Source organism: Panthera leo, chromosome D1 (assembly GCF_018350215.1).
Source record: "Panthera leo isolate Ple1 chromosome D1, P.leo_Ple1_pat1.1, whole genome shotgun sequence".
NCBI lineage: Eukaryota > Metazoa > Chordata > Mammalia > Carnivora > Felidae > Panthera > Panthera leo.
The window spans coordinates 67,866,391-67,889,545 of NC_056688.1; the positions used below are offsets into that span (position 1 = coordinate 67,866,391).

The following is a 23,155-nucleotide window of genomic DNA, read 5'->3' on the forward strand; positions in this document are numbered from 1 at the left end:
CAAGGGATGATGGGGTCTCCACAGGGGGTGGAGGGGGACCCAGCAGCTGGTGGCAAGCAATCTGGGAGTTCTGATTCTACTTCGTCACTACTCTGTGATTTTCTTACCACTGATTAAAAATAACAGTGACTCACAGTTGTGCAATGACTTGTCACTCATCACGATCGTGAAGGTGGCTCCAGGTAGTGGTGGAAGTAGCTCAGCCACTATCTGTGGGTCTTGCCCCTCCCCACCCCCGCCACTACTCACAGAAGCCCAGTGTGATGGACCGAATCTGCACACCCCCCAGATCCATACGGTCAAGTCCTAATCCCCAGCATTATAGTATTTGGAGGTGGGGCCTTTGCGAGGTAATCAGGGTTAGATAAGGTCATGAGTGTAGAGCCGCATGATGGGATTAGTGCCCCCTTATAAGAAAAGACGCCAGGACTTGCATTCTGTCCACACACAGGCAACAGGGAAAGGCCATGTGAGGACAAGCCAGAAGGCAGCCATCTATAAGCCAGGAAGCAGGCTTTCCTCAGACACTGAATCTGCCAGCACCTTGATCTTGAACTTCCAGCCTCCAGAACACGGGAAACAAATGTCGCCCAGTCTATGGTATTTTGGTACAAAACACGGTACATGGTGTAAAAGCCACCCAAATGGAGTAAGACACCAGGTGCACCCGTGCGTGCACACATTGCTCACACACGTTCACACCGCATCAGCGCACGTTCACCGGGTCACAGCCACTCACTCACACACGTGCGCACATAGACACGCCAGGTTCTCTCCGTTTCAAATGAAATAGGAAGCTGCCCCTCTCACGAGATGACCTGAGCACGGCTCTTCAGTTTCCTCTCAGTCCCGACACAAGCCTAGCCGCCTCCATGAAACACGTCTCCTTCCTACTGAACCCGGGCAAAGCTCCAGCTGAGGAGACAGCCACTCCCTTCTCTTAAGTTCCTTCTTCGCCTCTTTTGCTGGCCCTGTTGCCCAATGCCATTCTCTCTCCAGAGAATGAGGCCAAAATTCCATTAATTCTTTTGGAGTCCGAGATCCACGGTGCATGAGAGGCAGCCTGTTTAATGGTTGAGAGAGTCAGCTCAGAAGCCAGACAGCCTGGGTTCAAATCCTATGTCTGCGTGACTTTGGACAAGTTCCTTAACTCCTCTGTGCCTGTTTCCTTATTATATAGAATGATTTCGTAATGGTTCTTACCATTATCATACAGCACTGATTAATTTATTAAAAAAATCCTTAGAAAAGTCTCTGGCACATGTTAAGTGCTCACTGTGCTGGTGCTGCCTGATTCGGACTTCATCTACCCAGAAGCACTGGGAGTCACTCTGGTCAGAGGCCCAGGCCTGGAGAAGTGAGGGTCAAAGCCCAGCCCTGGGCAGAGGCAGCCCACTGAGCGGTGGTCTAGCCGGGGGCATGGAACACAGCCTGAGGAACCACTCATGTCCACACCTGCCAGCTGCCCTTCACTGAGGTAGATCCAGGACCTGTACCTGGGAGGGGTCTGGGGGAGGCTAATCTATGCGAGACTCTGGGACACAGGTCTACCACTTTATTTAGTGTGGGGGCGAGGGGGTCATCCTGGATTTGATCTACCCTCCGCAAGAAGTAACGGGGTGGGCTGCTGTCAGGGGAAAATCAGACACGAAGGAACCTATGTCCACATAGCTGAGCACAAGACCAGCTCCTGGTGCCAGTTCTCATGCTGTTCCCACCCCACGTGGGGGCCTTACCTCCATGATGGTCTTTCTCTCCAAGAGTAGACTCATGGGCTCCCTTCTGATTAGGAGGCTGTCCAAAGCTTATTTCTAAATTAAATAGTCTCACTCCTCCAAAAAATAAAAGAAAAGCCCCCAGCCTCCCAGCAGTGTGACGGGTAGAGAGACACGGGTTCCAGGACCAGAGGACCTGGGTGTGAATCCCCATCTAACCATGGCTTGGCTATGACCTTGGGCCGTGGTCACTTTTTATTTTCACCTGAGACTTAGCTTCCTCCTCTACGGAAACGGAGATGGTAACCACACCTACTTCCCTAAGGGATTGTGAATGTCCTTTTGTAACCAGTTTTATTGAGTGACTACTATGTGCTGAGCACTAGGCTAGTTGGTGGGACACTGAGATGAGTGGCACCCTGTCTAACACTGGTCACCCTGGCTAACCTGTGCTAAATTTCTCACTCTAATTTCGTGAGTAAATAGCCAGTAAAAATAGTATGTGAGGGAGGCAGTCAGAGCCTGTGTGAGTGCTAAGGTAAACTTCCTGATCCAGCTGGCAGGCAGAGTGCAGAGTGATGGAGGGCTTTCTGGAAGCGCTACCACCTGAACGGTCCCTGAAGCTTGATTTGGGTGAAGGGGGTGGGCTGTGGGAGGACAGTCATTCTCAGAAGAGGGCTAAGCAAGGCAAATGGCCCAGAGCACCATAACGAAACCAAACCTGCCTGGCCTTGGCTGGGCTTCCACAGCCATATAGAGTGCAGACAGCAGGAAGACTGAACACGGGGCCACGTAGTGACACAGCATGGGGTGGAGGAGAGAGCCCTCATGAGAGTCAGAGGACCCGAGGTCCTACCTCAGCTCTGTCACCCACATACTGTAGGGCCCTGGCAAGTCTCTGTCCTACATAGGTCCTCAGTTTCCTCCCAAGAGCCAGGTGGGGTTTGCCTGGTCTTCTGTCTGTCTCTCCAACAGCATGGTGGGGGAGGGACAGCCCCATTTACCCTGTCTGTGGAGGCTGCCTGGTTCTATGACTCATGCTGCCAACATTTGTTGAAGATTTCGAGCAAACGTGACCAGTGAGAAGGCTGCATCCATGAATGAAAGGTATGCATCACCCAGGAGAGAGACCATCCAGCTTCAAGGGTGTGAGGTTCTGGCAACTGGCCATTCTGTTGTTGGAGGGCAGAAGAGGACACACATCAGGCTGGGTGAGGTTGGCCAAGTCACTGCCAACCAAGAGCAGACTGAGACCTCCAGGGAATAGTATTCTTTTTTTTTTTTTTAATATTTATTTTGAGAGAGAGAGAGAGAGAGCACACCAGCATGAATGGGGAAGGGGCAGAGAGAGACAGACACAGAATCTGAAGCTGGCTGGCTCCCGGCTCCGAGCTGTCAGCACACAGCCCAATGCAGGGCTCAAACCCACAAACCATGAGATCATGACCTGAGCTGAAGTCGGATGTTTAGCTGACTGAGCCACCCCGGCACCTCAGGGAATGGTATTCTTAAAAGAATATTTGATATTGCCATTGCTCTGATACGCTTTTAGTCACAACAGTCAGATTCATTTTAAAATTTCAAATAGCATGAAAAGAAGGGTATATGATTTTTAAGTTTATCAAAAGAGGACACGAGTTAAAAAAGGAAACACAGAAAGTGCAGAAAAGGAAATGGTTTTGGAAGTGGACGTGGCTGGATTGTGGAATATGGTGACTCTGGGACAGCCGGTGAGGGGACCTGAAAAGGCTCATGTTCATTGAGCACCTGTCCTGTGCCAGGCACTGGAATACCTGCGTCACATGAATGAGCTCACAATGGGGGAGAGGCAAATGCTTAGCTGTGTGCTAAAGTACTAGCACAAAGTAGTGGCCATCAAAAACCTGTTGAGGGAATGAATGAATGAATGAATGAATGAGTGAATGAAGTGAACGAACAAACAGGTGAATGCCAAGAATCAAAGGCAGGGATGAGTCTATCAGTTGCAAATGCTGGTGCTTCCCTCCCTCTGGAGGTCCATAAAGGTTAAATCATTCAGTCCCAGATAAAGACATTGGCCTATTGGGATTCACTGAGAGCATGGTAATTAAAACCAGGAGGCTCACAGCCGTGTTCCCACCATTTCTTGAGATAACAGGATGAGGAGCCAGGGAGGGGAGACATTGTCTCAGAGCTACAGGGCAGGTAGGGCATGGCCTACCTTGGCAGGAATGCCTGCAGACATTGGGTAACATTGAAGGGAGGAGGCTTGGGGTCAGCCACCTGACTCTGTGCATAGGACCTGAGTTCAGGCCAGGTTGGGGGTAACAGCAAGAGAAGCTCTGCATCCTGCCCGCCATTCACGTCATCTCCCTGGGATGCAGCAGGGAGGTCCCAAAGGCCCCACCGGGGGAAGAAACACTCCAGCCAGCAGTGCCTGCTGCCTGAGGCTTGCTCTGGGGGAGCTTAAATGCCTGTTGTCCCAAGGTCCTCAGCTGCAGTACAGATGAGGGACAACAGTTAGAACAGTGATTCCCAGAGAATGTCCCACTGCATGAGAATGCTCTGGGAAGTTTACTAAAATGCAGATTCCAAGCCTTGCCCCAGACCTACAGAATCAAAATTCACTGATTCATTCAATCACTATTTAGTACATCCCTGCAAGTACCAGGCACTATTCTGGGCACTGGAGACAGAGCAATGAACAAACCCCAAGTCCCTGTCTTCATGGAACTTACAGATGGGTAGAGCGAGAAGGTATAAATAAATAAAGGAAGGTAACCAAGTGAGTACAGTATAACAGATGTAGTAATAGGTGCTGTGGAAGAAAAGAAGCGAGGAAGGGATGAGGAGTGACAGGGGTAAGGGCTGCCACTTTAACCAGGGTGCTATTTTAAAGATTTGAGCAAAGGCCTAAAGAGGCAAAAGAAGAAGCTGTGCGGCAGTAAAGGCCTTCCAAGTGAAGGGAGCTGCAAGTGCAAATGTCCTGAGGCAAGAATGCGCCTGGCACGAATCTCTGTATTTTTCATCAAGCTCAAACGCTAAAGTCTGAGACCACATTAGTAGAATGACCACATCCTACACAGGAGCCGCCCCCTGAAAGAGTGGAGCTTGTTTGGGATATTGCTAAGGAGGCAGAAAACAGGGACTCAGACTCTCATACAAGGACCATCTGCAGAGCCTCCAGCCCTTGGCTTCTGAGGGAGAGAGCTAAAGATCTAGAGAGGCTTGGATAAAGAAGGCAGTCATTGACGGCCCCTTTCCTGTGTTTGTGGAAACACAAGCCTGACCCCAAACAAAAATGCCTTCAGACTCTCAACTATAGAGAACAAACTGAGGGTTGCTGGAGGGGAGGTGGGGGGTGGGGGGATGGGCTAGACGGGTGATGGGCATTAAGGAGGGCACTTGTTGGGGTGAGCCCTGGGTGGTATATGTAAGCGATGAATCACTAAATTCTACTCTTGAAACCAATTTTTTAAAAAAGGCAAAAGAAATGCCTGTGGAGGAGGGGTTTGGGGGACACGAGGTACCAGCACACACACAACGTGTGACACTGCCTGGGGAGATGTCCCGAAGGCTCTATACTCCCGCTTCATTTAGAGCTGCAAACACAGATGCCCCTTCCATCATGCCTTATCGCATTCAAGCCTCTGAACAACCCCTGAGGTAGGAATTCCATGTCCCAGTTTTACAGATAAGAAAAATAGGGTTCACAGAGGTCAAGAGCACGTAGCCAGGAAGAAGCTAGGAAGAGCTGGAACTGAAAAGCTGGCCAAAGGCCCATTTCTGCGTTCTTCCCACCAGAGCATACTGTTTCAGGAGGGAGAGAAAAGCAAGAGTTGCCTTTAAGTAGTGGTTACACATCAGCTGTTATTACTGTTGTTGTTGAAGTTGTTGTTATTGTCATTTAGACTCACCCTGGGGGCACCCTTCACACCTTGCAGCTTACATGGCCCTTTCACTGCCATTACCTCACTGTCACTCACTTCCATTGTCATTATCCTTGGTGACTATGGGGCAGGCAGGGCAGGGCAGGGCCTGAAATCCCCACAGGGCACATAAAACCAAGGCAAGCACCCACGGCCAGGAAGTGGCAGACCTGAGACCAGAAACAGGAGTCCTATTAGGTTTCATATCCTTTTATTTATTTGCAGGACTCTCTGATGTCAGGGGCTAGATTCCCGTCATGCCCTTGGCCTAGGCTGGGTGCCCCATAAACATCTGTGGAACTGTACTGACTTGGCCTGACATGAAATAAACATCTCGCTCTGTGCTGAGCGAGATGATGCCCAAGAGAAGCAGGTCCCAAATGGAGCCTGAGCAGGAGGATATCGTCCTAGCCACCTTCCCCCAAGTCGGGCTGGTCTGGTCTGAAGGGTCCTTAAGCCCTTTGCTAAGCATGATGGCTCACCTCTTTCAAGGGCCACAGTCTCCAGGGTTTTTTCTGCCCTTCTTGAGAGCTCAGCTCAGACTGGTCTTGAGGAGACCCATTCCAGATCACCTCCCTGCCCCATTCCACACAGGGCAACCCCAGCTGCCACCAGTCCCCTTCCCAACATGCCCCCCACCCACCCAAGGTCTTGCAAGCTATAGGGTACTGGGACTGAGCACTATTACTCTGCCAGCCTACTGGGACCCCTTCTTGTACCCCTCATTGCCTCCAGCTATCTCCCTATTCACCCATCTGCTTCTCCTGAGTGGTACAGAGATGGGCCCTTTCTTCCCAGAGGCAGCCCTCACTTCTGTGCCCGGGATCCCCTCCTCTCCTCCGCCGTCAGAGGCCTTGTTCCACACCTTGGCCTCAAAGGCCACAGGCAACCCCCCACCCCCACCCCAGACCAATGGAATTACCAGAGCCAAGAGATGGCCACCCAGATTGTGTAAAAGCTCCCCGAGCAATTCTAATGTGCAGTCAGGGTCTTGAGAACAACCTGCCTTTCAAAAAAAGAAATACAATACGATACAATACAATACAATACCATACCATACCATACAGTGCAATACAACTGAATAACATAAACCAGACTATAATAGAAAATATCACATTTTCTATTGATATCACAATATCAATATTGTTTCTTAAAAGTTTTGTTTCAATAGTGTGTGCTATTTTATGAGTATGAGTAGGTGTGTCCTCCTGGGTCATGATGTACACGTATTTCTTACTATAGATTATGGTTAAAATTTGTGTGTGTGTGTGTGTGTGTGTGTGTGTGTGTTTGTGTGTGAAACATTGCTCCAGAATCATTAGAATTTGATTCTCTCTTGCAGCCAAAATCCCTGACAGAGAAAAGCAACCTCCCTGTCTGCTCTTCATCTTTAAATGGCTTCCATAGCTCCCATCCCCGATACTTTCCTAAAGCTTCCTGCTGCACCTTCCAAATACGGAGGCTTCTTCCCAGACTCTGCGTCCTCCCACCTGTCTGTGGGTTCATTCAAATAAATGACTCTCACTTCTGGAATTCTCTCTGTCCACAGAATCCATCATCCTCCAGATTCTCCTGCCCTTTCCCGTTCCGTCTCTCACCAGCTAACCCTCTTCCTCCTGACTCTTTAATGTCTCACGCTCAGTATTCTCTCAAGCTTCTATTTTTATTCTTCCCTCTTTTCTTTGCCACCATCTCCTCCCAGGCAGTGGCTTCAATTATTCTGTGCATAAGACTCCAAATTCACGTTCCCACGGTTCCCTCTCTGGAGCTCCAGCTGTGTAGTTGGCGAGCTATGTGGCAGTCTCCTGGGAATGCGGGGGCGGGGTGGGTAGGGGTAAACACTGATGGCCTTCAATTTGGTCATTTGCTTGACTGTGTCAGGCAGGTGAAGCAAACAGGGACGATTATTATTCCCATTTTACAAAGGAAGAAATGAAGATTCTGAGACGTCATGGTCACTCATCAAATGGTGGAGAGGACCCTACAGCCCATGTCTTGAGACTTCAGAGTTCTTTCCCTTCACATCATGGACTGGAACTCATGTGTACAAGAGCAAAGCTACATCTTACTCATTAAACCAGAGGTTCTCAACCAGAGCTATGCAACACAGCCATTAAGAATGCTTTTTACTTTTTTATTTTTGTTTTAAATGTTTATTTACTTAGAGACAGAGCGTGTGTGCACATAGCAGGGGAGGGGCAGAGAGAGAGACAGAGAGATAATCCCAAGCAGGCTCTGCTCTGTCAGCACAAAGCCAGACTAGGGGCTTGAACTCATGAACTATATCATGATCTGAACCGAACCCAAGAGTCAGATGCTTAACTGAGCCACCCAGGCATCCCAAGAATGCTTTTTAAAACAGAGATGGCCAGTTTCCACCTCAAACTTACTGAATTAGAATCTTCTGAGAGAGATGTTTGTTTTAGCCTTTATATTTTGAAGTAATTACAGATAACACAGGAAAGTACACAGAAATGTACAAGGAGGTTCCACACACCTTCACCCGGCCTCCCACAACATTAACATCTTACACAACTACAGTCCAATATCACACTGTGATATGATGTTGCCCCCATCCACGGAGCTTTTCAGATCTCTCCAGTAAGATGTGTACCCATTTGGGTGTGGGTATGTAGTTCTGTGCAATTTTGTCACATGCAGCTTTGGGTAACTACCACCACAGTCACGATTTTTAACTTTCCCATCAGCATAATACTCCCTAGAGCTCAGGGTTTGAAAGCTTCCATCCTTGAAGAGCCCCACCGCTCCTTCTCCTCCCTCTCCTGGGAAGGCACCATCATCCTCAGAGCCACCCTGGCTTGAAAGTAAGCCATAATTCACTAGCCCTCCTTTGCTTCATCTGCCCATAGCCTATTAGTCAAGAGATCTGGAAGATGCTTCCTTCATAATATCTCTCTGGCCAGTATCTTGCCTTTGATCCTCATACCCACCTCTATAGCACAACAGAGCCTAAGGATACCTCATGACTGGGGGATGTCCTCACCCTTGAAAGGATGGCTCATTCATCCCTTACCTTCTCACATGTAAGAGGAGAGGGGCCAGCAGGCCTGGGTGTGGCAAGGTAGGGTGCACGGGTGGGCTAGTCAAGCTGTTCGCCACTCGCTTAGGCATCCATTCCATGGACACAGGCCAGATAATAGCAAGTAGCCGTGAGAAGCAGAGGCTGGGCCCCTTCCTGTCTCCTGCATTAACAATCACCTTTAAAACTATGCTGCCTGTTTGCTACCATTCTCTGATGTCTTTTCCTCCCTTTACAACCATGGAACAATTAGAGTCAAGTGATCCGTAAGCACTGCCCTTCAGAAAGCTCTAAAATCCGCTTCACAGAGCTGCTCTACACTTCTTACTACATGGTGATAAAATGAAAAAGAAAATTTGCTTATTGAGATTAAATATATTTCAATTATCTGATATGTTTCAGCTTTAATTGATAACAAAACACAAATTGCCCATCTGAATTTCTCATTATAGCAACGATTCACTGGAAAATTTACTACCTGACACCAGAGAAAGCACTAAAGATAACACAGGCTCAGTGACTCTCTGATCCTGTGCCCTAGCAGTCTAGTATTTAGTATCGTGCATTATCCAAAGCACATCCATATTAATCATCCTATCAAGAGCACTGGTTTTAAAACCATCTCAGTACCTGGTCTCTAAGTTTGGAAAATGATATGGGGTGGTTGGTATATGTAGGTATCAGAGGCCCCAGAATGTGCCCCAAGGGAAAGAGGTAGCTGGTAGCATGGCTGGAGAAGGGGAGAGAGAAGGGGTAAGGGCTTCAACAAGTGTTTGTGGGCCACCCGAGGCTTTGCGAAGGCCGGATGGAACAGGGAGCAGGGCATCCAGCAAAGAGGACAGAATTTTTACAGCTCTGTTGCTGGTACCATGTTACACGCCCACTACCAGCCCCCACTACCAGACCACTGCAAACCAGCACCACACCCAGCACCATCAACATCTCTGCTATCATCACCACCACTGCTAAGACAACACCAACAATCTTCCAGGAAGAGGCCAAGGGATACCACAAACTGAAATGATGCTTCACAGAAAAGAGTCACTGTGCATGTGGTGGGGGTGGGGGTCAGGGCTCTTTATCCCACACTGCACTAGAATGTTAGAGGAGAGAGTGGACAGCCAATGAGGAAAAGCTTAGGGACCAGGCCCCTTCAAGATGCAGAGAGGGTACACCTATGGAGTGAACCTTCCAGAGCCGGGACCATCAAGAATCTCTCATCTCTGAAGCAACATCTCATTGAAGGAGCAGTCGTAGAGAGCCTTAAAAAATGAGAACCGCCCCCCCAACAGAGGCTCAACCCTCTGCTGAGATGTCAGGCACAGAGCAGGGTGCAGGGCTCAAGGGAGTTTAGGCACTCACCGTTGCTGCTGTTGTCATCCACCAGGATGATCTCCTTGAGCAGGTGTGGAGGTGTGCGTTCAATGGCTGAGTGGATGGAGCGCAGTAGCACTGAGAGTGCTTCGTTGACGAAGATGAACACGATGCTCACCTCTGGCAGGCTATCGGGGAAAGAGAGGTTGCGGCACCTACAAAGAAGAAAAGCCAGGCTCTTAGATCTGTCCGTGACTCAGATGCGGCACCCCAGGTGCTGACCCACCCCATGTCTTGGCTCCAGCTTTGCTGGAGGGCTCAGGAGTCCAGATTCTTCCCAGGGCCTCTTCTTTAATACTTAAGACAAGCCCTAAATATATAACAGACAGGCTCACAACCATTAAAATGGATTTGTACCACAACAGAGTCTGGATTTGTCAATAATCATCCCAGCTGAATAGTTGTGCCGTAAACACCCAGTGTAGTACCTGGAACACAGCAGGTAGTCACCGAGTGTTTGTTAGAAGAATGGCTCAATCTTTCTAAACCCAATAGGATAGAAAATGCGACCAAAGGAAAGTCTTCGTTTTTTCAAAATGGCAGCCAACATCTAGGTAAGAGCAGACCTTAGATGATCTTCTTTGGGAGAAAAAGATGTGCCCTTCCAGTGACTTCTGCCAGAATCCACTCTGTCTCACTGCAGAAGGCATACTGCCTGGGCCTCTCCTACCTCTCATTCATCACCAGGAACCAGACTCCAGACCAGGTTGAAGCTACAGTCAGAGTCTCTACACAAATGAGGGACAGAATGACAGGTCTCGTCTCATTTCACAAAGGAGGTCACTAAGGCTCAGAGAGATTGAGTCCCCACCGTGAATCAGCTGCCAAGATAGAATCACACTATGGTCTTCTGACATCTATACCTGGTTTTTCCCTCAGGGAAAGATGGTTGCTGGAGAGACTACCTCTAACTGTCTCATTTCCCCCCCCCCCCCCAGTTGTCCTGAAACCCTGAAGTCATTTGGAGGTCTCTTTCCCAAATGACTTGGAGCATAATCTTAAAAGTCTACATGCTATTCCCAGCAGGGAGAGGAACACACAAGTACTGTAAGCATCACCTTTATGGGCAAGAAACCATGGTGGGTGCCCTGCTCGGGCTGAAACGAAACATTATTCCAGAAGGCATGGACTCCTGTCTTCAGGACAGTTGAACAAAAGGGAAGAGCAGCAATTATAGGCCCTGGGCTCAGAGAGGAGGCTGTCTACTCCCATCACCTGCCACTGGAGGCTCCAGGGGTTCAGGGCTGGTGACCATGGTGTATGGCTCCAAAGTGGGAGGTGCAACCAGGTTAGAACATGCAATAATGAGCATAATGGTACAGAGCTTCTGCTTGTTGGCAATTAAAGTGCTGCAGGATAGGAATGGGCCTGTTCTTCCTTAATGAGGAAGGCTGCAGGATAACCAGGGCTGAGCAATTTGGAGAAATCACCGTGGGGCCCCAGACTGCTTAAGAGCAGGAGATTAATAAACTAAAATCACCGTCTCTATGGTTACCAGAAATTTACAGAAACTTCTCCCATTCTATTTCCAGCTCTCCTTCTCTCTCACCAAAGAGAGGTGGGGGAAGGAAAAGAGTTGAGCCTCTTCCCAAATCTGTTTCATACTTACAATTTATTTTATTTTATTTTATTTTATCTTATTTTTTTTTATTTATTTTTTAATTTACATCCAAGTTAGTTAGCATATAGTGCAATAATGATTTCAGGAGTAGATTCCAGCGAGTCATCCCCCATGTATAACACCCAGTGCTCAACCCAAGTGTCTTCCTTGATGCCCTTTAACCCATTTGGTCCCTCCCCCTCCCCCACTCCCCTCCAGCAACCCTCAGTGTGTTCTCTGTATTTAAGAGGCTCTTATGTTTTGTCCCCATCTTTGTGTCCATGTTATTTTCATACTTAAAATGTTAATAAAACCACCAGGTTAACAGACTTGCATCGTAGAAGGCATTCATTCTTGTATTTAATGGGATAAATATTTATTGAGCTTCTTCCATGAAGCAGGTACTATTGTAGGCAATAAGGGCACAGCAGGACAAGGACAAAGTACCTGTCCTCACGGCACTTACACTTCGACAGGGGAAACAGGTCAACATGGAAGCAAACAAATGATATAATTTCATATAAGTACTGAGATGAAAAGTAAAGCAGGGTAAGAGGACAGCGTGATGCCTTGGCAGCTGTTCCAGAAGGAGTTGTCAGAAGAGGGCTCTGGGAGGAGACAGATTTAGTTACACTCTTAAATGGTATGAAAAAGCAAGTCGTGCAAAGGCCTGGTGGGGCTGAGGGAATAGTGCTGTGACTGGAGAAAAGCAACTGGCTCATGGAAGTGCAGTGAAGGGATGAAGGGGGTGGGGAGGTAGAGGGAGGGACTTTAATGAAGGACAAAGACTGGAAGGCCTCCTTAAGCTCATCAAGACCCTTTCCAAAAAAATTTTTTCTTGTGAAAATGATTTTTCGAACAGCCATCAGAAAGTTTGTGGCCAAAAGTCCATTCCTCTAGCTAGTGCTCATTTTTTTTTCAGTGTTTATTTATTTACTTTGAGAGAGAGAGAAGGAGCGTACACGCATGTGTGTGGGGGAGGGGCAGAGAAAGAGGGAGAGAGAGAATCCAAAGCAGGCTCCATACCCAGCACAGAGTCCAACGCGGGGCTCGATCTCACAACCGCGAGATCACCACCAGAGCTGAAACCAAGAGTTGGATGCTCAACCAACTGAGCCACCCAGGCGCCCCTGGCTAGAGCCTATTTATAGCTATCAAGACCAGCAGCTGACCTTTCCGTAGGCATGAAAACTGACAAAAGTATCAAGATACAACCCACTCACTGACTGCATTTAAAAAATAATACAATATATGGCCAAACTGCTGGCACGTGACTTTGTATCATTGTTTTTTTATGAAGTGCAGTGCACAGCTCCCAATAAGGTCGGTACAGTGGTACATGTTGGCTGTCCTTCCCACTAACCCCACCAGCCGTGCAGACTGTGACCCTGTGTCTGGTAGCACTTCTCCAGAGGGTTCCTCAGAGCCCCACTAACCAGAGATCCAGGTGGTTCGTAGGGGTTTTCCTGAGCCGGGGGTTAACAACCCTCTACTCCCTTCCCATCTTCCCTTCCCCATTTACCCCCTCCCAAGGAGACCAAGTTGAATTTCTCCCAGTACCAGCCAGGCCCACTAGACGGTTTGAACCCCCAGGGCTATAGGTCAACTCCTGATGGCCTTTCCGTAAGCAGAATGGAAATGTTTTCTTTTACAAGCTAAATTCTGATCACCATTTCCATGTGAAAGACTCCTTTGAACATAAGGTTTTTCTATGCAGGCCCTTCCGAATGGAACACCTAGTGCAATACATCATAATGGTGGGCGTTTATTGTCTGCCTCCCCAACTATAACCAAGCCCCCCAAGAACCAGGGCTGTATTTTGCTGCTGAGCTATCTTCTACCCTTAAACCAGAGTCTGCCCACACAGTAGGTTTTTGGAATTAAACAGAGCTAACAGGGCTGCTTATTTTATAGAAGGCCGACATTTTATATGCATGCCACTGACCCCGGCGGGTTCCTTTTTTTCTGCAAACCTCCTCCCTGGGTCAGAGAGTCAGGGCCTCTCTCCACCAGCAGGGTCCTTCCTCCCCAGAACTTATGGCCCCAGTTCCTCACATTCTGTCTCCAGCAGTTCTAAGTTTCTTTGTACTGTAATTAAGTGATCCCTCCAGGCCAAACGTCCTGACCTCCTTAAATCCTTCCTTCCTCCTTTTCTCTCTTGGGAGCCGCTCAGGGTCCCTCCAGCAACAGCTGCCTTGCCCTGGCCTCTCTCTCTACACCTGGAGGCAAGCTCCCTTACCCTTCAGTTTATTTGAACCTAACCCCAAATATGGATGTGGCTGAGCAGAGAGCGGGGAAGGGTGGGCAGGATAAGAAAGACAAGGTGAGGGGCACCTGGGTGGCTCAGTCAGTGAAACATCCAGCTTCAGCTCAGGTCATGATCTCACAGTCCGTGAGTTCGAGCCCCACGTCAGGCTCTGTGCTGACAGCTCAGAGCCTGGAGCCTGTTTTCAGATTCTGTGTCTCCCTCTTTCTCTGCCCTTCTCCCACTCCTGCTCTCTGTCTCTGTCTGTCTCTCTCTCTCAAAAATAAATAATAAGTGTTAAAAAAATTTAAAAAAAGAAAAGAAAAGAAAGACAAGATGGGCCCGTTTTTAGGGAAAGAGTGTTAGAGGGTGGATGAAGCCACCCAGGCCGAGCTCCGCCCCAAGCTGCCACGTGACCATGGGTGGGCCACTTCACTTCTCTGTATGTCCCATCCTAGAATGAGGGAGGCAGAAGAAATGATCACCTAGGTGTCTTTATAAAATTCGGCATCTTCTACCTCCCATGTGGTGAAAGGAAGACACCTCATTGAGGAAAGAGTTTGCAAACCTCCCCGCCCTCCCATCCAGCACCTGGATTTGGCCACCACTAAATGCCACAAGAAACATCCCCTTACTGCCATCTTGATTACACAAGGTGGCCAAATGTCCCGGTTTGCCCAGGATTTTCCCAGTTTCAGCCCTGAAAGTGCCAAGCAAGGCGGGACAGTAGGTTGCCCGATGAGTAGACGACAGTGTCCCTAACCTTCTTGGGGGCAGGAACAGAGCTTGCTCACTCACGACTGCGCTCCCACTGCCCAGCACAGTGCCTGGCCCGCAGCAGGCACTCAGTCAGCATCCGCCGAATACACTGACGCTACCCTTTCAAAGTGCCCAACACACAGACACCGGCACACAGTCATGGTTCCTATTGTCATCTCGACGCTGAAGCAGAACTCACATTGCTGGAGAAGGAGGCATAAAGAAGGAGGCAGAAGAGTACGCTAGGCAAGAGGTCCACATACCTGCCGGTCACACTCACCATCATCACTGCCGAACACAGGACACAAGCCTGCCTGCCCAGGGCAGCCCAAGGCTTTCAAAAGGAATACACATTCAAGAACTGCTGTGGAAGAGAATTGTTCCAGACCCCAGCCCAGCACTTCTATCCTCCAGGGTCTGGCCCTCACACCCTCTGCCCCCCAGAGCCTGCTCCCCACCTGCTGTGGGTGTCTGCCTCTTCCCCTGCTCACCTCCCCAGAGAAGGACCAGAAGACATGAGAGTCAGAGGAGCCACACAGGCCTAACCGGCCTTTCTCTCCTGATGCTTCTGGAGAAAGCCTGACTGTACAAGACCTGCTCCTTACTCATTTTGAGAAGAGGCATATTCTCTATAAAATTAAGCCATAAAAGTTCCCTTTTTACTTTTATTCTTGTTCAAAGTCGAGCCATTTTCCACTAGAGATAAAAACAAGGCATTTCTGAGAGCGAATACTAGGGCTGTCTAATAAGCCGGAATTGATGGTCATGATAAACTCAACTTTATCGAACACTGCACACAGAAGGCGATGCGGGGTGGGAACAGCTAAGTAAGGGCCTCTCGGCCGAGCTCCCTGAGACTGTTGTGAGCTGCTCATAAGGCACATTTATATCAAGAGCTTCAGTGCCACTGTTGCCTGTGAGAGACAGTGGCCGAGTAAGCAGGGCCAACCTAGGCTCCTGGCAGACGGGCGCTGCCCAGAACAGCAGCCAGAAACCTGTATGTGGCATCAGTGGATTTTCCGCCTACATGTGGCGTCAGTAGATTCTCCCCTCCCTATGACCTCGGCAAACCTACAAGCTCCCAGTCCATCTGGTGATAATTCAAAGAGGCTGCTTGACCGAGGGTGAGAGAGTGGGTAGACTTCTTCCAGAATAAAGGTCAAAGTCAAATGTTTGCTGATGCTGCTGCCAGTGCAAGGGGTAACCAGGTCCACCATGCTAGGGTTCTGGGAGTAGGGAAGGGACCTTCTTGGACCAAGCAGGAGAAGATGACACACCTAGGTACCCAAGGGTCCCCAGCCCCTCTTCCTTCCCAGGATTCTCCCAAGCAGCCCTCCCTGCAGCCATGGTCAGCACACGAGGGTTCAGAGATACCATTAACCACCTAGAACATAAACCTTGGGACACTGTCTTCTTGGCCCTTTGAGGCCGTCAGTATCCTCGCCCCAGCTTCCCCCCTACCACCTGCACCCACAGGAATTGCTTGATCCTCCTCTGGCCTTACTTGGATACACTGTTGGCATCTTCTAGACTTTTCCAGATTAGATAGTCTCCCAGGCTTGCCAGCGTCCAGTCTGCTGGACTTAATGAAACCTAAAGATAGGTCAATGTAGGGATTCTCACTGAGCATGAGGACAGTCAAGACTTTTACTCTCTCTGGCATCTATATCTCCATGACCTCTGTAGCTAAGAGACTGCGTGGAGCTTGCCACCCCCACTGCCCATGGACCCCATGTAGAATATTTGGAAATTATAATAGTAATAATTTCCATTTTCTGAGTGCTCATGATTTGCCATAAACCATGCTAAGAGATGTAGGGATATTTTTACTCTCCCCCTGCCCGCCCCCATTTATTCCTTCTTAAAATCCTATATGGTAAACATATCTATCCCCATTTTATAGATGAGGGAACTAGGGTTAAGACAGTAAGTTATTTTCCAGGGCTTAAACCTGGCCTCATTTGTCTCCAAAGCCTGTACTCATAATCCCTGTTAAACTAGGGTCTGTATCTTCCTTCTCACTCTCACCCAGGGATGCATCTGGCAAAACAATGGTGTTGTGATGACCCAGATACTTGATTGGGGGTGGGGGCACAAAACACAAGTTACTCCAGGCTGCCAGCTCTGATGAAAGATGGAACGGGTGCAGTATGTCTAGTAGGATGATGGGGGCAAATATAAACACTGCTGGGCACCCGAAGCCTAAACTCTTCCTGTTGCATTGTTCCCATTGGGATAAACAATCCCAGTGACTCCTTGTATAAGGGTGTCTGGGTCTTCTGTCCTGTGGCTTCATCACTTGGCTCATAACTGATGGGACCAGAGACCTATTCCTGAGCCCCAAGTAGCTACCAACAGCCTGGCTGTCAGCATACAGGGAAGCCTCACTCAAGACTCTGTGTAGCCAGATCTGGCAATCCTGAAGAAGGACCAGCAACCCTATCAAGCTCTTTCTCATGGGGAGGTTGAACGTGAGATACCCCAAGGAGGCAGGAGGCAGGAGGCAGGAGGCAGGAGTCTGGGGCAGCGGGAATGATGGAGTTGGAATAGGACACTGTCAGTGAGATGGAGACACAGATGGTCACCACTAGAGACACAGAACTCTAACAATGAGCCAGGAGGATGCAGACTTGAGCTCGTCCATGATGTCTTCAACTATACTGCCCTCTTCCATACCTGAACACATGGCTTCGAATTGTATGATTACGTGACTATGTGTGAACATCAACCCACAAAGAATCCCACCCCTCTGTGGTTGCTGAGTGAGTTCAGTTCCTTGCTCTGAGAGAGCACACAAGACCTAGTAAAGAGAGAACAAGTATGACTCCTGGGCTGGAATTGGATGTCCCATGATTCTCCCAGCATCCTTCGCTTTTCTTGCATGCCACTTATTTGCTATTGCAATGTGTTTTTCTGTGATTGTTTAACAAACAGCAGTGTCTCTGCTAGACTATAAACCATATGAGGTCAGGGCACCTGGATGGCTCACTTGGTTGAATTCCTGACTCTTGATTTTGGCTCAGGTCATGATCCTAAGGTCATGGGATTGAGTACCATGTTGGGTTCTGTGCTGAGTGTGGAGCCTGCTTAAGGTTCCGTCTCTCTCTCTCTTTCTCTCCCACACACACACAGCCCCTCTTCCCTGCTCATGCTCTCTCTCTAAAATTAAGAAAAAATTAAAAAAAAAATTAAACGGCGTAAGTGTAAGACCACACCTGCTTTACTCACCAGTATCCCTACTGCCTCACACAATGGTCAGCACAGAGAAGAAACTATTGAGTGTCTGGCTCAATGAACAAATAAATAAATAAATATTTGAATGATGAAGAGTAGAATTAATTCAGACCCATGAAAGCCCTGTGGGTGGGAATTCTACCATGAGCTGACAGAATAGGAGTCACTGAGTCAAACATTCACTCCCTGACTGTATGAGTCTCCTAACACTAACAGAGTTGCTGTAAAAAATCATTGTAAACTTGGGGCCTTAAAACAACACAAACGTGTTCTTTTACAAGGAAGGCACAGAGAGGCTGGTAAGTTGCTGGAGGTCAACCAGTTTGTAAACGAGAGACCTGGCCTTGGAACCCAAGTTTCAAACATCAGTCTATAACCTAAGCAGAAACTTCATCCGTTTGTTATCTAGTTTCTCGCATCCTCCAAAAAGCCAAAGGGGTAAATGGAGGCAGGCAGGGTGGGGATACCCAGAGGCTTCTGGGACCTGGCAAGATACCACATCTGGCCCAGCTGTGGAAGAGACAGCAGACACCTGAGAACTGAGAGCTTTACCAGTCTGCAAGGCAAGAGAAATAGACCCATCTGGTCAGGGTGCAGATTTTGGCACAGAAACCACGGACAGGTAAACTACCAAGGAGATGTGATCATCAGAGTGTCCAGCTTTAGTCCAGAGGGAGAACTTCTACAAACGTTTTTCAGGTGATTATACAATTTCGAGAAAGGATCTGCTAATATCAAATGTTGATTGTAAGTAGGACAAGAGGGAAAAGAGTCATTTGAAATGTAAACACCTGTAAAGGAAGCAGGAAACCATTTGTTCCTAAAAGCATCTTACTGGAAACCCAGGGAAAATAGACTCCTGGGGGCTACATGGACAGCTGCAGAGAACAAGCAGGCTGGCTCTGGTAGAGAAGACCGAGCGTCTCCATGTGGTGAGTCTGTTGGCAAACAGGTCAGGCCCATGGCAAGGAGAACGTGGGGTAGGGGAAGGTGAGCCCCTTAAGTCAGGAAAAGGAAGATGGGGCATCTCTGCTCTCCAGCAGAGCCTGGCCCTGGGCCTCTGATACCCAGAACTCTGGAGCTGGGGTGAAATCCCTCTATGTGATCTGCCTGGCCCTCCTCTCATCTAGTGCTGGGGCTGATGGCCTGGTCCACGTGGCTCCTCGTCCACACTCCAGGACTCCAGGTAGTTAAAGTCATGGTCATGTCCCCCAAGCCATCTCTTTTACAGATCAAAGACCCAGATGACACAAGGAACAAAAAATTAAATAGCAGCGACTATGGGTCAGGCAGTGTTCTGAGAGCTCTCCATTCAACCTCTGTATTACTATCTCTAGCTTGCATATAGGAAACTCAGGCATAGAGAGGCTGGAGAACTTGCTGGAGGTCAACCAGCTCGTAACAGCACTTTATAATCTAAGCAGAAACTGCATCTGTTTGTCGTGTTACCCACTTCCTCTCTTGGCTTGTTCTCCTGTGAACATCCTCTTCTTTCTCTATATCCCTTAAAATCCAGTTATGCAGTTGTGATCTGAGTGGCAAAACAGACAAAACTATCACCTCCCCTTTTTAAGACAGTATATTTCTATTAATATAGCTCAAGATTATATTATCTTTAAGAATAGCCCACAGGATGCTGTTGGCCCATAAGGAGCCTAACACGAAGAATTGGAACTGTTTTCGCCGAGTGCGTTACTAAAAGAGTATTTTCCCCCCAACTGTGTGTGCTTAACATCTCCAGGGTGCTAGCAGAATCATTAGTAAGGGTGTTCCCTCCTTGTCCTGAGGCAGCCCTCACGGAGGATTTCTGGGTCACCTCCATAGAGCTAAGATCCCAAACTAGAAAAACTCACTGGGGCAGAGGAGGGCCAGGGTGCTGAGGCAGTGTCCTAAAGACACAAGACCCAGGTAAAAATACTGGTTCTGCCGCATACCACCCGTGGGAACTTCAATACGTTTCTTACCTTTGCAAATACTCCGTATTCTCCTAAATAAAACAGAAATAATAGTAATTACCTCCTAGAGATGTAAGGATCAAGTTAAATTAGAACATGCATGTTAAGCAGTTTGCACAGCACCTGGCACCCAGGAAGGGGGCAAGTGGTGCTCTTGGTGAAAATCAGCAGCCCCTGGGTAGCAACTCACACATGGTCTAGCAAATATGATCCCAGCTGCTCCCCCTAGAGCCCTCCCCCTTGTCCCCCAGGACCAGCTACATAATATGGGGGGCCCAGTGAAGAAAGAAAAGCTGGTGGTATTCAGAAGTTATTCAGAATTGTAACACAGTAACGGTAGAGCATTAAACCAAGCACAGAACCTTTCCAGCCTTCTTGGGATCCTGTGCAGAGGCTGCACACACAGGAGTTTCCTAAATGCGAATATTGCTGCTGGAAGAAAGCACTACAGATGTGGTGGCTTAGAACAACACGCATTTATTATCTTATAGTTCTGGAGGTCAGAAGTCTGATGCAGGTCTCACAGGGCTAACATCACAGTGTTGACAGGACTGCGTTCCTTTTTTGAGGCTCACAGCGATAATCTGTTTTCCTGCCTTTTCCAGTATCTAAAGGCTGCCTGCATGCCTTGGCTTATGGCTCTTTTCCATCTTCAAGGGCAGCAACAGCTGGTGGAGTCCTTGTCACGCTGCCATCCCCCTGGCTCTGACTCTTCTGCCTCTCTCTTCCACTTTTGAGTGCCCTGTGATTACACTGGGCCCATCTAGATAAGCCAAGATAATCTCTTTATTTTAAAATCAGCTGAGAACAACCTTAATTCCATCTGCAACCTTAATTCTCCATTGCCACGTGCTATACTATAGTCAACGGTTCCAGGGATTAGGACATGGGTGTCTTTGGGAGACCATTATTCTGTTTACTCCACACATCCATGAAGCCAGGCCTGCTGGCCCCCAAAGTCCAGAGATCTCAGATGTGTGTCTAGAGACACAATTGCTCCATGAGAACCCTACAGCCCTCTGATCCATACATGCAAACCTGTGGCCACACCCCAGTGACAGCAGCAACACCCACAGCCACCTTGCTAACTGCTCCTAGGTGGACTGAGCCCCCTGGTTCCATGCTGCATTCTCTCTCTGCTATAATCCCATCCTGATCCTTTCTACTTGATGTTCATACAGGATCTCTCCAGGTCAGGACTAGGGCTGTGTGTGTGTGTGTGTGTGTGTGTGTGTGTGTGTGTCTGTGTGTGTGCACCCATGCACCTATCTGTCCCAGTTGTTCCCTCCTGGGGTTGCAGAAAATAGTCTTAATTCCCTTTAATCATCCCCTCGTGCCTTGGCCTCAAGCTTGAGCCCACCAGTCAACCCAAAAGTCAGTCCACACTATTCCTGGGAGGGAGGGACTAAGACCTAGGGGGACATTGGAGAGAAGGGTGACATCATCACTGATAGACTCAGGAGTCTCTGACAATCAACCAGCAAGAGGCCAGAAGCAGTACCTGCCAGAGGTTCTGCCTTGAACTACCTTGGAGGTAGGCCATAGGGTTGCCATGGCAACTTCAAGCCTTGAACCTTTCACCCAGAGCTCCCCCTCTCTTGCCCACATCCACATGCCCACCAGATCAGGTACTCATCCCTTACACTTTCCTGGCTCCTGTTCAGAAATAACAACCACTGCCTGCATAAAAGGATGAGATGTGCCCCTATCGTTTTGGAACTATGGGCTCCCATATGCCACCTGCTTGACCCGCTGTCACTGGGGTGGGGGCCCGCCCTTACTTTCCTGCCCTGAGCTGGCGAGTGGCTCCAACCCCCATGATCCTCCTTCCCCACAATCACAACCCATCTTCTCAGTGGCTCCCCAAAAATGCCACCTCCATCCCCTCCAGCCCTCAGGCAAAGACTTCCCTGAGCTCTTTCTTATACCCTCATTTTCCAAAAAATTGATACTTCATCTACATGCAGCAAAATTCACAGATCTTAAGTGAACTTGATGAGTTTTGACAAATGCATATTCTTATGTAGTCCACACCCCAATAAGACTTGTTTTTTCCCTTCTCTCTTTTTGCCCCTCATAGGTTATTTTAGGGCTTATAGACAAAGAGGAGGAGGGTGAGCACTGGGGGGCAGGAGCATACAGAGAAAGCCAGAGGAACGTTTGGAGCTTGCCTCTGGGGATGTGAGGGATGGGGCAAAGTCCAGCCTGGGTGGGATGCAGCCTTTCTTCCCTTCAATCCTGAGGCCTGGGTGTCTCTCCAACCCAGAAAGCAAGAAGGCATAGCCCTGCCCAGATCCGGCAAAGGACCCTCACGGGGTGAGGTCTAGGAGGACCACCAGAGGAGGATGCCAAGGCCCTGTCTCTCCTGGGTCTTCTTACCTGGATGGCCAAGGGCCTACTCTGCTCTTGTTACAACAATGAAGACAGAATGAATGGTATTTCGATTTCCCTCAAAGCCAACTGTCCTGGAGCCCAGAGGAAAATCGTCCTTCCTCTGCCCAGATGAGACTAACAAAACTGCCACACTTCCGGTTCCCATTCCCTTCCTTTTCCAGGGGAGGGCCGTCACAGATCCTAAAGGGAAGCTCCTTGCAGATGCTTCTCTGGGTCCTGCCTCCCTGCTACACAGAAGAACAGGGCTTCCGTGGGCCATCAAGTCCAGCCACTGACTTACTACAAACGTGTAGGAATGACTCCTCTTCAGGGAGGCCAGGAGATGGTCAGCAACCTTTCTGATCACCTGTCCTGCTCTCCTACCACCTTCCATCTGGATTCCCGCTACAGTGTTAGCTCCTTGAGGTTTCTGTCTGATGCTTTACTGGGTACCTGGCACACACTTGGAGCTCAATAAACGTTTGTTGGATGAATACATTAATAAAGCCTAGCAACACGCTGACTGGACTTTGTTCCTTCTGCTGTGTATAAGGCACTGAGTATAGTATGGTCCTTTTAGCCAGATGGAAAAATGGGTCAGATTACCTCTTGCAGCACCAAGAAAGGAGACAAAATAAGGGACCAGCCAGAGATGATGGAAGAGTGGGTGGGGCAGGATTCGGAATACCCACTTTCTGGTCCAGGAGTGAAGCCAAGCATAACGTCAGGGTTAGGGCTTAGAAGAGCAAACCCAAGAGGAAGGACAAAGAGCAGAGTGTGAAATCCAAGCACACCTCCAGGGGCAGAAGTCCCCACGGGCAAACAGGAGGAGGGGACAAAGGCACTGAGAATGAAGCAACACCCACCTGGCCTGATTCTTCTGGAGACTGTCCCTAGCATGGTGCTTCCTCTCAGATGCTGCCGCTGCCCCACCCACCCTACCTCCAATCCC

The 23,155-nt window shown here is 48.8% G+C and overlaps 1 protein-coding gene across 1 annotated transcript in view; it reads right to left on the bottom strand.

The window, feature by feature from the left end:
* GALNT18 (polypeptide N-acetylgalactosaminyltransferase 18) overlaps positions 1 to 23,155 on the bottom strand; it is a 351,210-nt gene that overhangs the window by 148,276 nt on the left and 179,779 nt on the right. The window contains exon 3 of the mRNA XM_042904615.1: positions 10,026 to 10,192. Within this exon, the coding sequence (XP_042760549.1) occupies positions 10,026 to 10,192 (167 nt within the window). The remainder of the gene's footprint in view (positions 1 to 10,025; positions 10,193 to 23,155) is intronic.